The 16,293-nt window shown below is 37.2% G+C and overlaps 2 protein-coding genes across 2 annotated transcripts in view; one reads left to right on the top strand and one right to left on the bottom strand.

Annotated features, from left to right (window-relative positions):
- LOC117430302 (E3 ubiquitin-protein ligase RNF43) overlaps positions 1–15,551 on the top strand; it is a 100,602-nt gene extending 85,051 nt beyond the window's left edge. The window contains exons 10-11 of the transcript XR_009308999.1: positions 13,502–13,612; positions 15,073–15,551. The gene's annotated coding sequence lies outside the window, so the exon portion shown is untranslated. The remainder of the gene's footprint in view (positions 1–13,501; positions 13,613–15,072) is intronic.
- On the bottom strand, positions 3,865–12,798 carry LOC117964276 (4-hydroxyphenylpyruvate dioxygenase). Its single transcript, XM_059001675.1, has 14 exons — positions 12,711–12,798; positions 12,455–12,481; positions 11,985–12,047; positions 10,693–10,797; positions 10,258–10,300; positions 9,803–9,885; positions 8,585–8,674; positions 8,009–8,115; positions 7,433–7,510; positions 6,944–7,106; positions 6,434–6,505; positions 6,003–6,125; positions 5,482–5,598; positions 3,865–4,351 (listed from the first exon to the last, which is right to left on the bottom strand). The coding sequence occupies exons 1-14, from the start codon at positions 12,711–12,713 to the stop codon at positions 4,238–4,240; spliced, it is 1,188 nt and encodes a 395-aa protein (XP_058857658.1). The 5' UTR covers positions 12,714–12,798; the 3' UTR covers positions 3,865–4,237.
- Positions 15,552–16,293: the final 742 nt, after the last annotated feature.

Here is a 16,293-nt window from a genome sequence, read left to right as displayed (position 1 = left end):
TATATATATATATATATATATATATATGTATATATATATATATATATATATATATATATATATATATATATATATATATATATATACATACACAGTATATATATATGAATGACCTTTTTTAATGCACAAAACAACCTTATTTTAATCATTTTTTGTTTTACTTGAAGGATCTATGCAGGTGATCCTCTCTGTGTCACCAGCTCTGTGCTAATGCAGTGCTAGTGGGCATGTTCAGAATGGTATCAGTGTGTGTGTGTGTGTGTGTGTGTGTGTGTGTGTTTGGGGGAGGGGGGGGGGGGGTGCTGGAGTAATTCACTTAAGGCAGCTATTTTATTTTATTCAATTGTTAACAAAAGAATTTGACTGAAAATATCTAACTGAATTAAAAAAGATATATGTACCTTGCTACTTAGTTTTTCATGTTGACAAGGATCGTGCTTGCAAATTAATATGACTCTTTCCTCGAGAGTGGCGGGTGTGCGGGCCTCTGATTTGCTCTTTTCAACAACTTTGTAAACACGGAGTCGGTTGATGAGAACACAGGTTAATGCTCACTGCCCAGGCACGTACCATTCAACAGCAGAGGGGGGTTTGGCTGAAGGGGCAAATGTTAATAAAACTATAGGAACAACAGAATGATTTCAAACATCCTAAAAAGAAATAGCATCTGAAGCCATTTGCTTGTTTATTTTTCAGAGTGCCCAGAGAGAATATAATGTATGGGAGTACATTTAGCATAAAGGCGTCACCCTATATATTGTACATATCTGGACTTCGCATAGCAGGTACAATATCTGATGATTCCATCGCTTAAACCACATACATAAAAGTCAAATGAAATGTGATAGATAGTATTTTTTTTTTACAGACACAGTTCGTGAGCAGTGTTAATCCCATTCACAGATCTATCTGTACAGGGCGTTCAAGTCCAATGTCCACCCACATATGTGTAAACTTAATTTTATTGGCAGAAATTGCAGTCAATGTTTGACATGTTCTTTAGAAGGTTATGGCACTACAGTGTTTAAACACTTGCTGTAACATTTAACTTTGCCCAATTTTTACCAATGTTTAACCCATTATAAACCCTCTTTCTTTTATTTATTGAAACCCCTAAAACCCCTAAAACTTGTTTCTGAGTACTTGTTTCAGCCTACTCCTGTGTAAATATATGAATGCAGGATCTCCTTTAACTTCCAGACGTTCAGCTTGGATTGGTTTCTACTGGTGACTGCTGTACTAAAAATACACCAGTATTGAAAATATTTGATTTACTTCTATCAACAGCAGTACAATGATATGTTCCATAACCCCTCACCGCTTAACCAATCAGATAATGGACACTTGAGAAAGTACCAGGAACCACACTATTGGAGTCTGCTGGAAACTAGCAGAAACCAGTCCCAAAGCTCTGTTGAAAGTCAATTTCTAATATATTTTTTTTCAAAAGTTATACGAGAAAGTTTTTTTTAAAAAATACACGGAGGAGAGACAGTGTGAACAAAAAGCTTGTTGTTCATCTTCTTTGTAAAGAACCAGCATTCTTACAGACAGTGGAAGTGTGTTGAAAAGATCTAATAGCACTTAGCTTGGTGATCAAGTAACGTTACAAAAAAAAAAAAAAAGATGTTTCAGCTCGGCAGACCCTGTGTTCTCTTCCCATGTTGAATTTCTATTACCATCAGCACAGCTTGCAATGTTAACTAGCCTTACCGCATCGTGGCTCTAATGTACATTATTAAAATGCATTTCAGGTTCATTCAGAGGATGAAATCATGTGATCATGGAACCCAGTGTAAGCGCAACATTGTTTCCATTTTGAGAATCCGAATGGGTTAACGCTTTAAATCGTGATTTCCTGTTCGGAATCATTGAGCAGAAGAAGTTCTTGATCTTGACTTCCATTAGCAGAGACCAAACCACTACACAGCTTTGATTTACAAAGTAAGCATGTGCTGCAAATTTTCCAAACGAGCTGAAACTGCCTTTTTGTAATAGAATGAGATATTTTATAGATGCAAGGTTCTATCATTATATTTTGGGTACTTTTTGTTTAAAAAAAAAAAAAAACTAAACAAAACATTTTTTTATTTTTTATTTTAAGAAAAGTGTTGTATTTTATATATAATAGAACATTTCAATATGGTAATATGTCGTTAATATATTTATTTACTAATATATTTATCCATTTTTGCCAGGTCTGTAAATGTTTGTTTGTTTGTTGTTTTTTTGTATAAAGATGATCATTGCCATCACAGACATAAGGCCTGGCTGCATTCCAATTATACACAAATAAATTATTTTGCAATAAAAGAAATCTCTACGGTTTGGATTTTATTTTACTTGTAATGTAATTCTAAAATAACCTCTGTAACTGTTGAATCATATCTGCTGTTATTGTGGAATAATGCAGTTATTCTTGTGTCCTATTCGATCTGGTCCTCCTTGGCACTCTGTTTATTGAAGCCAAGGCCAGCTGTCTTCTTGTTAGCACCAACCTATAGCTTTATCCTTGCCTGCTAATTAAAAGCACCCACAAAACACAGCACACGTTGTTTTCCAATAATTTACAATGGAAGAAAAATGCATTGGGATGTATATGGAAAGGGCCTTTGGGATATACGGATGATTTAAGATCGGAGCATTTTCAACGAAGCCTGTCCTCCTAAATGGGTTTCTGAATCAGATTAAACTGCGAGAGGATAATGTTTGAAAGGTTTGTGCAGTGCAGTCGAGCGGAGCTTCAGTATGGGTCAAACCCAACAGGAGCGGATTGAAATGGTACAATACCCACTGAAAGACTGGAACTTTACAAGCATAGAAGGCACTACATTATAGATGTCAAGTTGAAAAGTAGAATAGCAGTAAGCTCCACCAACACACAAGCTGTGAATTTACCAGTAGAAACTAGTGTCTCCTCTAACTCACTGTGTTGTCTGTTGTCTTAATGCTTGAATATCTGGTACAGGTGTACACAGAGCAGGGTATTTTTGGAGGACTTCTGAACAGAATTTTAAACATCATTGGTGTAACTATGCAACCTATTTTACGTGGGCATGGCTGTCTTGACAGGAACCTCTGGGTATACAGGGAGACAGGTGGCATTCTTCAGATCCATTAGGGTTGTATTTTTCTACAGCAGCATTTTAAAAAGCCAGGGATTGCTGACTGGACAGTGATGGATCAAGGTTCAATCAGAATTTCAAAAAGGTAAGAGAACTGTGCAGAGGAAGTTGGGCAGGGAACAGGAGTGATCTGTATGCCTGGGGTCAGAGATGCTTTAAAAGCTGTTTTACCAACATTTTGTTTTGTTAAGAAAAATCTGTTCTGGATAAAGCAGAAGAAAATGTCAAAAATTATTATTGATGCTTCAATCATAACTAGCTGTAGCTGTTATTAATAGACCATGTTTCAGACCACCCACGTGACCCACATTTCGCGGCTCAGACCTGCAAATTGACATTAAAACTTGCAGACCCACAACAGTCATTGTACAACCTGCAAAATAAAACTGATATGTAAGATCACTGAGTGATGTAAAAAACTGAAGTTTGTCATTATCAACCTGTGATTGTATGTACATTACATTCATTGGTGGGTTCTTAATTCAAGCTGCAAATAGTCAGGACTAGCAATGCAGTTGATGAAACTTGGGACCTGTATGTGTTTAAGTTGCTGACAAAACAAAAGATTTGATTAGAAACCATTTTCCTTTACATAACAAATATGTTTCAGTTTACTGTTTGTCTAAACCATAAAATGACTTTATTTCTTCAAAAAAAATATCCTGGGATTGCTTGACTTAATATATTTCTATGGGTGTTACTATATTAATGGGGTAGTGATTGATTGAAACAGGCTTGGTTCAGTTTGCATTGCAGTGTTTTTATACACATTCACATATTCTTTCTTTCTTCAGCCTGCAATTAAACATTCCAGGTACAATGCAATAGCAAAACTGTTCCCCTCTGCAGCAGTGGATGAACAACACTAAAATGTGGAACTACACCACAGGTTAGTAAATCAGTGGGGAAGCAATTTAATGCCGCCATGTACATGTAGGCTGCAGGTGGAGGGTGTATGAATTCTAAACCCATTGAGATTGTACAGAATATGAATACAGTAATAATTGAGAGAATCCTGTATTATCACGCTTCTTGATCATTCCTCAAAGCAGACCTGTTTACATGACCTGGGTGAACGCTGATGCTATAGAAGGTGTTCGCTGTGGTCGACGTTAATTGAAAGCCTTGGGCTGCCCCTCCGAAGTTAAAACTGTCAGGTTCCCTCTTGCATCTTGGTCTTTCTCAATCGCTTCAAATAGAGACTTGAAATTGCCAGCCCCAAAGCCCTGAAAAGGAGTAATATTTTGAATTACTTTTTTTAAGGATATAACTAGAAAGTTCTTAACGCTAATATTCACTAAGCTTGAATTCCTGAGTTATTTAAAGAATAATTTTAGGTCTGCTGTTTTAGAGTTGCACTTCCTATCCTAGTAGAGTTGAGTAGAGTTCTCTTTTAATATACTACTAGAGCAGTCTGCAGTTTTGAGTGGATCTTTCTTAGTCCTTTATACAGTTCTCCAGTGTTGAAAGAGTTAAGATTTTGCTTTGGTTTTTTCTTTTTTGCAGTGTATCAGTAGTCAATCAGTAGTGGTCACTGAATGTTTCACTTTCCACTCTGCTTGCTAGGTCTTTTGTGAGGAAAATTGCCCGCACAGGTCATCAGAATGCAAGTGGTGGTTCACAAACCACAGAATGGACAAGTTAAAGAGCCCACTGGAGCATTGTTTGGTTAGTGAATTGGATTGAAAGCGTGCAATTGTTTAGCAGCATGCAAATACAGATTGCAATCTTCCATGACCAGGCAGCCTGAAGGAATGCATTGACAGGCCTGACCTAAGAAAAGACAAAAAGGTAACCAGCTACGTGAGATGCGGGTGTGAGTGTGCCAGTATTGTGTGTTTTTAAAGTAGTTTTCTTTATATATCTGAACTGGACTGTAATAAGAGGTGCCATTTTATTACTCTGTCTAAAGACTTCCTAAGAAACAAGTACCGCTACAGAGAAAGGAATTCAAGTGTGTTGTGGGGTGATAGTAGTACTGTATAAATAAATATTTAGAAGCCTACAGTAATACTAGATAACATTTAGTCATACTAGCTGGTTGAGTTGGATGCTTGAGTTTTTGCATAGTTTTCCCACTTGAACTGAATGCTGAAGAGTTTTGCTGAAAAGGATATTTTCTCTATGCAGTAGCAGGGAATCTGCTTGAAAAACAGAAACAAAACAGACCTGTACCGACCAGTGTGAAAGAACTAGTATTATACCTGTGGACAGCGAGGCAGTTTTAAAATGGCTAGCCAGGAAGGTGCAGCATAAAAGTCCTAGTCCGTATTAAGTAGCAGAATGACACAGCATGGTTTTAAGTGAAGTGCTGGACTCTGTATAGAGGTGTATCTGTTGTCTTGGCCACACTTACAAAGTGATTGTGTCGCTGAATGACCTCCAGGAAGAGGGTGGGTCTGTCCTGGACTGGTTTAGTGAAGATCTGCAGAAGGTACCCCTTGTCGTCGAAGTCCACCAGGATCTTCAGCTCCTGAATTCAACAGGAAATTAATCATTAGACTGAGGGCTTAGCATTTTCTTCAGAAGGTCACATACCTCAGAGTGACAGCAAAGTGGTCTACTTCAGTACGCATGCTATAACATAGACCTGAAATCGGACACTATCGATTGATTCACACATGCATAGAAAACCAGGGATCGTTATTAGCTACACATTTTGCCTCTAAGGTCATATGTAGGTCAAACTAAAATCAGTTTTCCCAAACCTTTTTGGTTCACAAGGGACCCGGACATTGAAACTGCACTTAGTTTCGTAGACTTGTGCAATGAATGAATTTCCTAATTTGAAATGACTTGACAAGTGATTTCCAAAGTGGCACAAAAACAATCCGAGAGAGAGAGAGAGAGAGAGAGAGAGAGAGAGAGATGCCATACCTGTAATTTCTTAAGGTCTTCCTTTACTTTGATTTTTGCCGTTTTCAGTTTTTCTCGAAGCAAATCATAGTAGCTGTCGGGAGCTTCGAGAAACTCCATCCCTCTGGCTTTGAGATTGATTATCTAAAAACAGAATTCAGTGGTCAGTGGCGGGAGTGTCCTGGCACATTAAATCCTCCGTCTAGAACTGTGGTCTTGAAAGAGAATGCTGTGCTCGTTCTCATCATGTATAGGTTATACAACAGTGCAGTGACAATATAAATATTAGCTAGAAACATCTATAAGCAATGCAGAGGAAATGCTAGGACCTTTCTTGGTATTCTTTTAAACCAGTCCTTGAAGTTTTGTGAATAGGGCCCAATATGACAAGACAAGAATGACACGTGGAGGTTGCCAACTCAGAGAGACTGAGCACAGAGGGTTGAACTTACTGCCTGGATGATGTTTGAGGTATTGAGGGCGATGTGCTGGACCCCTGGTCCTCCATAATAATCCACATACTCCTGGGGAGAGGGGCACATATGGCATGAGTGAGGGCAGCAGTAGAAGGTACAGTATATTGTAACACTGTCTTCTTGTGGTAAACTGAGCAAGAAGATGGTTTTATACCACAGAGACCACTAGATGTCGCACTTGTTCCAGGGAGCACACTACATTCGAAAAGTGATCTCTGAAAACAGACTGAAATATCTTTGTCGTCAAAACTTAATTATATGTTGCTGGATTTTATAATTAGATTTTTTTTTTTTTTTAATATAGAAAAAAACTCGTATACTTTTATTTGTCCTTAAAAAACATTCCGGAAACAGCTACTGTTCCAGCAGACTTGGAAACTTTGCAATAGTTTCAGTGTCTCGTGAAAATAAAGAGGGAGTTTTAGTTTGGGTAGATTGTTTAACAGTCCTGTCACTCAGTTGTTGTTGTTCTTTGTGTTATTGCACCTGAATTTGAGATTTCTTCTTCCCCGGAGCTGGTTCGTTGATTGGCATCTTAATGGTCTCTTCATAGTTGGTGACCACAATGGACCTCAGGGCGCTGTACTGTGTGTGGATCTGCTTGTCATCTATGGACCAGAACCGATGGAAGAGAAGGCACTGCTGGTACCTAAAGCAAAAGAAAGGTTAGGCCACGTTGAAAGCCATTTCAGAACACCTATGCTAAAAAATCCAACAGGCCCCCAGCTAATTCATTGTAATTCACATTCAAAACAATGTACTAGTTCCCATATAAGTCTGATCTATCAAAATATAATACTTGAATTTGTAGCAATAATAGTTCACCAGAGCAGCATCAATACTTCAGTGCAGTTTTAGTAATGCCAGACCTACGATTTAAATATGTTTAGTGATTATCAAGTTTGAAAAGCTGCAAGAAGGTTTCTCAACCCACGTGTTCCGAGAGGAACTCCGACAGAAGTAAATGAGCCTCACCAGTCTGATATCGGCACCATGTCGTTGTCGGGCTGGTTTCCAACAACGTGATCAATAAAACTCAGACAACCTGGCGGCCTGAAAAAAACAATATGTAAGTGATGTGGGACAAAAAGCAAAGCCCTTTCTATTTAGTAATCCATTATTTGTATTGATTTTTTAAACAAAAGCTCTGTGTAAATACATACACATGAAGTTAGCATGTCTTTTTGCAATGCATTAAATGTTACATCAATTTCAATAAAAATATATATATATTATATTTTTTAATACCAAGCATGCTCCAACAGTAATAAAACAACAATGGTAGTAATGAATAGAATATGCCACAAATTGGATTGCTGATTAATGCAGCTCGAGTGAAAGCTGAAATAAGGAATTTCTTAATACAGTTTCAGCAGACAGTCCATGCAAAAGTTAGACTCATAAATGATTAACTATATTAAAGCCATAATAAAAGTCAATCCGCCATTAGCCATTTGTCTACCTTTCCCCTGAGAAAGCTTGTTTCGTGTGCTCTCAGACAGTCCTGTAGAGAACAGGGTGGTTGTGATGCGAGAGTCGTGTTCTACTCACAGTTTGGGTAGAAGAGGGTCTGTGAACATGGGCTTTCCGTACCCAGGCAGGAAGAGGCCTTTGTAGGGCCCCAGGTACTCAACAAGAGTGTGGGTGGTGTCTCCATACTGAAAACACAAGCACTTGCATATTAGATGGAGGCACAGGTACCCACAACCAGGGTTGTAAAAGTACACATGCTTATCCCTCTTTTTCTTCACTGCTTATCAATTCTTACTCTACGTATAAACAGCAAATTGTGCTTAAATTGCCACCTTTCTGCCTTTTTAATATTATTCTGTAGTTCTGAGTAAAACTATTTCTATTTGTACTTGCAACACCACAAAGATACCAGGGTTCCTCCAGTGCTGTAGTACTCTGCCTGTCGATATACAACCAGGAGGCATTTACTTATGCTTAGCGTCCTGACCTGATGATCAATAAACCTTTGCACGCTGTTAAAACAATTGGGCTAATTAAGCACAACACTAAACAGCATCTTCAAGTAACAATCTTTAAGTGTATTTGCCTTTGATACAAGTTATAAAATCCGGTATCTGGAGTACTATGTAAAGGTGTATGAATGGAGTCACTTACAGTCTGTATAATCGCAAACTTCACTTCACCATGTTGATCCTGCTCTACCCAGGGCTCCTTGACGATCACTGCACCTCTTTCTCTGGCTCTCTGTGGCATTCAACAGATTAACTGTTACATACATGTAAAATGCATACATCTTCTCTCATAAGTTTACCATAGTAAAAACATGGAACGTGTAATAAAGCATAGTGTAAGCATTGTAAAGCCCAGATATGTACGGTAAAGCATATTTAAAAAAAAAAAAAAACTGGCTAAACTATGGTAAATAGCATGGCAGCAGTGTGGAGTAGTGGTTAGCATTCGTGGGTTCAGTCCCAGGTGGGGGACACTGCTGCTGTACCCTTGAGCAAGGTACTTTACCTAGATTGCTCCAGTAAAAACCCAACTGTATAAATGGGTAATTGTGTGTAAAAATAATGTGATATCTTGTAACAATTGTAAGTCACCCTGGATAAGGGCATATGCTAATAAATAAATAATAATAATAATAATAATAATAATAATAATAATAATAATAATAATAATAATAATAATAATAATAGTAATAATGGCATTATAGATTTCTTGAACTTTTTATATATACACACTATACTATTTGAAAGAATATTATTTGTTGTTTTATTTCAATGATCTCCAGCACACAGCGGTGGATTTGAATCCCACCTCCCTTTAACAGTGGTGTTTCTCCTCAGGGTGATTTATTCACCACTTATTAACTTTATTGCATCCAATAAAAATATATCTGCCTGCAAAATATCAGGGTGACAGACTGAATATCTTCCCTTCTGTGGGGTGTTAAAGTACCCCCTATTCTTTGCACATTTTTGAGGAGTCTGCCGAAGATCAAACCTGGATGTGAAGAGTTCAAAAGCCTGACCTGCTGTCCGACCCGTGCGCTGCGCTCAAGAGGAGATTATACTATCAGCTGTGGCAAGAGACAGACGTCCTCACCAGCCTCCAGTACTGTTGAGTTTGGACAGCGTGTCTGCTGAACTCAGCACTAACAGAATTCACAAACAGAGCGGCTCCTTTATTGGAGAGCCCTCTGAGTTAAACAGCAACCACAGACGTGAAAGTCCAACTGAGGTTCAACTAGATTGGGTTTGTTTAACCTGTAGCTCTGCATTAAAGAAAAACAAAAAACTATCTGTCGATCTGTCTATATGTCCCTATACATTTTTTAACTTATTCATTCAAAAATAGGTGGTCAGTTACCTGCACTAGGTAGTCGCAGTCCTCTACCTGGAATGCGATGTCTTTAACTCCATCGCCATGTTTTACTAGATGTTCTCCGAATTCTTAAAAAAAAAAAAAATAAAGAAACAGAAAAAATGAGACATGTTCTCTTTATTAACTGCTTAAGAATTATTATCAAGGTAAATCAGGAATGTGTGGGAATGTGGGTTTTTTTTTGCAGTTTTCCACAAGTTTATTAAAAAAAAAAAAAAAAAAAGCTGGCTAGCTTGTGACGGGTATAGCCCTAACTTTAAGAAGTTTGCAGCACATTCCTTTTCCGGTGTTAATTAAAGAAAGATGTAATATACTGACATTACAAATAACTGCTTAGAGGAATCAGGCAAGTAAACTGAAAATGATGCCTCGCCTAGATTTTAATTGCAGGATACAACTAGACTAGACTTGAAGAGAAGTACTGTTGTGTAAGTATTTACCTTCATTGCCAGGGTTCAGTGCAGACTGGAAAACAAACGTGATCTAAAAAGAGACAGAGAGGACCAGATCATTTCAGTCAATCCTTCAGGTTGATTCTAATAAAGATTTTGGGTTTACTCCGAGTTTTTGTAGGTATGTAGTCACTCCTATACATTGTGAATGGTCTCAGTACTAAATACAGTATAGTGCTTGTATTAACAACTTTAGTTCTTTGGGGACATGGTCATGGATGTGAATGCACTAGATATATTTTAGTTACAGTTAAACCTGAAATACTGTGTGTGATTGGGACTATAGGAATATGCTGTCCACATGCACATGTAGCAGCTGGTTCTCGTTGTACCAGGTGGGGGCGGGGCTGCCCAAATCTGCTTCCCAGTCCCGGGCTGGGATCTGGGGTAGATGACTAGACTAGAAGCAGTGAGTTTCCAAACCTTGTCCTGCTTGATGACATGCGATACTACATCTCGATTCCCGGTCTCCAGTCCTTTGTAGGCTGCAGTCTCAAACCCCATCTTGTCACAGTAATAGACTGCTGCCTGAAACAGACAGGACATACACAGCCAGCGTTTTGAATTATTGTGCGGTTACACATGATGTATATGTAATAGTGGTGTGCAGTGTTCACAGTATTCAGTATGCAATGTGCAAACTAACCGCTCATGCTGCAATACTGTGATGCACTGTACATCCAGCATCAGATCACAAAATGATACTTGTGATGCTACTTCGAACAGCTGTTGCCAGGGACGACTTTTTATGTTAAAACTCAAGACAAAAGACAAGAAAATGAGGTGATATTTTCAAACTTAGACAGAGTCAAGGTTCCTTTTTTTGTTGTATTTCTTGTTAAACTGCGACATGCAACTGAATTTGTAATGACGAGTCACATATTTCGCTGCCTTTTTTAATTATAATAGAAATAATGCACATCCACCTGAGCATTATAAGGCAGTGATTAGAAGTTAAAACCTAATTATGTTCCTGTGTGATGAACAGTAAGCATTTTAGGATAAAACAAAGTCAAGCAGGCTAATGCCCTCATCAGTGTACAGATTAAAACTAGATGGTATTAATACATAAATTATGAATACAGTTTGCCATATCAAACCTCACTGCAAAATATCTTGTTACCAAAAAATTACATGGAAAATACGTTTATCCATTGGACTTCTATGATTTAACATTGTTTATGACCTTGCTCAGTCTCCAGATGAAAGAATGTCAATACACAAAGGTTGAATGAACTTTTAGATACCAGGATTTCATGCACTCTAGTAACGCCAAAAAAAAAACTGTATAGATACTATGTATAGATTTGTTAACCTACGGAAAAACCTTTATTGATAGATACTGTATTAAACATATTTGTACCGTATTGATGAATAATGGTTTTACCAACCTATTTATTAGGATGCATTCTTTTTGTTTTTGCAATTAGATTGGTCTTTGATTGTCCATTTGATAAACAGCAGGGCTTGAAATAGCATAAGCCATACAGATGCCACTTTGGGACAAAGTAATAAAACCATTCAAACATTAAACTACGCAGAATGCACATTTTTGGGCTGTTTTTTGTAAATTGAAACATTTTTATTCCACTTCGATGTGGTGCATGCTTGGCGATAACGCTTGGTAAAGCTTACTCTTTGAAACGTTAGGTCACTGAAAATGTCCAGTTATGAAGTACAAAAAAAACAAAAGAATGAACTACACATCAGCTTACTTGTTTGGCGTTTCCTACCCAAAAGGTGAGATGGTGGAATTTCACGAATCGACCCCTTTCATGCTGAAAAACAACACAGTTGCTCTATAATCGGGTGTTTGAGAATATGTTACAGTTATAAAGATGTTAGAGTCTTTTCCAGGAAATTAAACTTTTGTAGTTGGGTGTTGGAACCATTACTTGGTAATAAGCATTCCACCCAGAGCTGAAATTACAAATCAGATCAGGAATATTACATACACGTCTTATGAAAGAACTAATAACAAGCTTGTTACAAACACCCTGCCATGGATATGAATTACACAATTCAGGCTTTGGCACGTGTAACGTTAATGACCATGACTTGCAGTATGTGGAATAACATATTGTAACGCATGTCTACAAGTAATACTGCCGGTTTATCTTGGAAATAAATTAAAATACACTATATGCAGCAAGGAACCAAGTTATCATCGAGGACAGAAACATACCTTTTCTCCTTTGTCTGTATATGATGTCTGCAATGAGTAAAAAAATAAATAAAAAGTTACAGTACTTCAGTGACACAGCCTAGCCATTTCTTTAACAGAAAACTGTTTACAGATAGATTGTAATACATTAACAATTAACACAACTGAAAAACATTTGCTGTTATGTACAAAAAGAAAATAGTTTTTCCAATTTGCTATGTAAAAAAAAAAAAAAAGTCCTATTTTAAATCCCATACATTCAAGTTTTCAAACTCACCATTTTTTGTTTTCCAAAACTACTAATGCCCACTCTCAGATCCAGAGCCAGGATTCTGCCAGGGAGAGATATGTACTGACAGGAGTCCCCGTGTGATTGGTCACCTGAAGGTCACGCCCCTCCTAGGTCCGCTCGTTATATCAGTGCAAACGGCCTTGAAAAATATGTGTTTACCAAGTGGTGTCATCATTCACGTTGAGCTAACAATTATTTACTTTTTTCCTCTCAAGTGTTCCAGAACTGTTTTTATTATGGAAATCTTTTTATGATCTGTTTCGCTTCTCTTTTATTAGCTTGAGTGCGATTTTGACTGCTCTCCTCCTCATTGTGGATGCTGCATTGAAAGGGCTCTGAGGCTACAACACATTACAGCTCTGACTTGTACAAACTCTGCAAATAAATGACCTGGGAATGGTCAGCAAACTTTGGAATAAAAGCCAATTCTCATAGAAATGGGATTTTAAAATATGATAATGACACAAATGCTTACCTGGGACTTTTCATTGTAACCAATATGAACAGTTTTATCATTTCTATCCTTCCCTCAAATCTACCTAAAATCCAATAATGATATTGAAATAGAAAAACTGGTTCCTCAAAAGTAATATCAAAATAAACCTGAAATTAAACAGATGATGTATTCTTATATGATACCAGGGGTGGATTTCAACCTCTTTCATGCTGGGAATTAACTGATTTAATCTACACATGCTGTATATATAGAGAGAGAGGTCCCACATGTGTTGCAAGGACTGTGCTTTAAAAACAGTTCCATCTTACCTGTGTTACAGTAATCCATCTTATCACACCGTGGTGTCTGATACCTTCTTCCATAAGGAGGCAGTGAAACGTGAATGAGGGAAGCTGCAGGAGTCACTAACTCATTGGAATATTGATTCCAGGTTAGTATTTGAAGATATCCTCTGGGATAAATGCAACCTACACTACTGCAGTCCAACAGCGCCTTACCTTTTGTAATTCAGACTGTTCTTCTGATCACGCAGCTAGGGGCTCCAGCCACCCACTCACCCCCCACAGCTGGGCAGCAGCAGGGACAGTGTGGGTGAAGTCTGGTTCTATTTTTATCACTGTGGCACTGGAAAGTGGCAACGCCACTGGTGCCCCTAAGTCAACTGATTGTGTAAACTGTATTACAAATGGTTAATAATTTATGTAAAACAGATTGGTTTAGGATGTGTAAATCCTTTCTAACAAGCCTGTGAAAGCCTAAAGGTGTTTTTTTTTTCTTTTTGTTTTTGTTTTTTCATTTCAAATGTCAGAACCGAGAAACAAACCCTTAAGCAAAAATCAAATTCATAATTTTCATGTTATTACCTGGATGTGTTTTTTTTGGTGGAGACTATGTAGCTTGGTTCACAAGCAAATAGCCATGGATCCAGCCATTACTTTAGAATGCTGCTGAAGGTCATAAGACTGCAAAATTGCAACCGTAGTAAGATGTTTATATAAACATGGAAATACAAGGTTTGTCTAAAATGATTTGTGAAAAACTGTGATTTTGTTTTTACTTACAAGACCAATAATTGAACTTGACTGAGAGACTAATAAAACAGAGCAGCGTACCGATTTGAAGCCAATACCTCAAAGCCTTTGGACTCTATATGGAGGTCAAGGTCACCAGCACATTCCTGAATATGAAGCCTGTATCTAAACTAGTTCCTGAGATGAAAAGGGTTTGCCATTGAGATACTGTAGGGGCCTGATCAGATGAATTACGGTGCCTGATTTTGAAGGTTAATTTAAGGACAGTGTAGAGTAGTGGTTAGGGCTCTGGACTCTTGACCCGAGGGTTGTGGGTTCAATCCCAGGTGCGGGACACTGCTGCTGTACCCTTGAGCAAGGTACTTTACCTAGATTGCTCCAGTAAAAACCCAACTGTATAAATGGGTAATTGTATGTAAAAATAATGTGATCTCTTGTAACAATTGTAAGTCGCCCTGGATAAGGGTGTCTGCTAAGAAATAAATAATAATAATAATAATAACTGTACAGTTCAGCCATTTTTGTTACATTATTTCCTACCTGTATAAATGTTCTGCCTTTAATGCTTTATGGGAGCTCTCGTTTGTATTTTTGTTTTCTTCCTTTTCAGAGATTGACCAACAAATATGTCGAGTCACAGATATATAATTTGTTGTTTCGGACAAACCGTGCCATGGCATTACATGTACATGTCATTTGATTGATTTATTTTGCAGGTTGTCTTCAGAATTTAGTAATCAAATGACTAGTATGAAAGTGTGCTATGACTATAGGTGGTTTGAAGATTCTAGACCGCAGAGAAAGATTTAATTACACAAATGAATTCACTGCTGCTTGTCTTTTTTTCTCTTTATTGCAGGCTGTCTGATGAAAAGGTTGTTATGATGCAGGCTTCTCCAGAGAACATCTGGCTGTCATATCTGGACTCATTGGCAGCTAATTTGTATCGGAACATGTCTTTGGCAGAGTGCTTTGAACTGACACATATTGTTGTCTTAATTAAAGATCTGTCAGTGACCTACTTTTTTCTTTTAAAAGCTATTGAAAACTTGATCAAGCTGTTCTTTTGGCTATGGTTGCTAACTGATAGATGTTTTCCCTGCCTAGCTCCAAACTAAATTTGATGTTCTGTAGCAAGAAGTATAAGCAGGGAACTGCAGCTTCAACAACACAACATTTTGCACCACCCTATAGAATTAATTTAGCTTCATAAAGTTGAATGAAACCTGCTGAATAATGTTACGTTAACATATTGAATTACATACCGCTTTGTAGTTTTCCATACTTAAGAAAAACTGACAAGTTGAAAAATGTGACATTTCAAAATCTAACATAAAATACTGTACTACTATTATGGCTTCCGGTAGACTTTTGCAATATCATTTTGTAGTTTCTTTGATTTACATGATGTTTAAATAAAATATCTAATATCTAAATTATGTTCACATATATATATAAATATATATATATATATATATATATATATATATATATATATATATATATATATATATATATATATATATTTTTTTTAAGTATGTCTCAAACCTAAAATTCTAGGTGATGCTAAACTTTTGGCCATAGCTGTACAGGAAATAAAACTAACAATGTCAAGAATGATCTCACAGAAATATAAGGGTTATAATTCTCATGGGGAGGGGAGGGGGTATCCTCCTTCCTCGAGAAAACTTTGGACATCTGACCTAAATTATTAAAATGACATTTCGAATCAGTAAAAGAAAAAGAAAACACCACCATTGGTTAATTTAAAATTCTATAATTTGCATCTTGAATTAAGAACTCATCAATGAATGGAATGTACACAATCATATGTTGATAATGAGAAACGTTTTTAGAAACTACAGTGTACAGTTCATAGCAATGTGAATGTGTGTTCTGGCTGTCATTTGCAAACATTATGTTATATTAATTAGCTAATTTGTTTACTAGGCCATCTAGTTTTCCTTGCAAGCTTCTATGCACACGTTTTATTTTGTGGGTTGTACAATGTCAGTCGTGGGTCTGCGGGTGTTCATGATAATGTGCATGGGGTGATTTGCACATGCTGGTGAATATTTGT

The sequence above is a fragment of the Acipenser ruthenus genome, chromosome 26 (genome assembly GCF_902713425.1).
Source record: "Acipenser ruthenus chromosome 26, fAciRut3.2 maternal haplotype, whole genome shotgun sequence".
Classification (NCBI taxonomy): Eukaryota; Metazoa; Chordata; class Actinopteri; order Acipenseriformes; family Acipenseridae; genus Acipenser; species Acipenser ruthenus.
The sequence above is the reverse complement of the archived record's forward strand: the minus strand, read 5'-3'. Positions and strand labels throughout refer to the sequence as shown.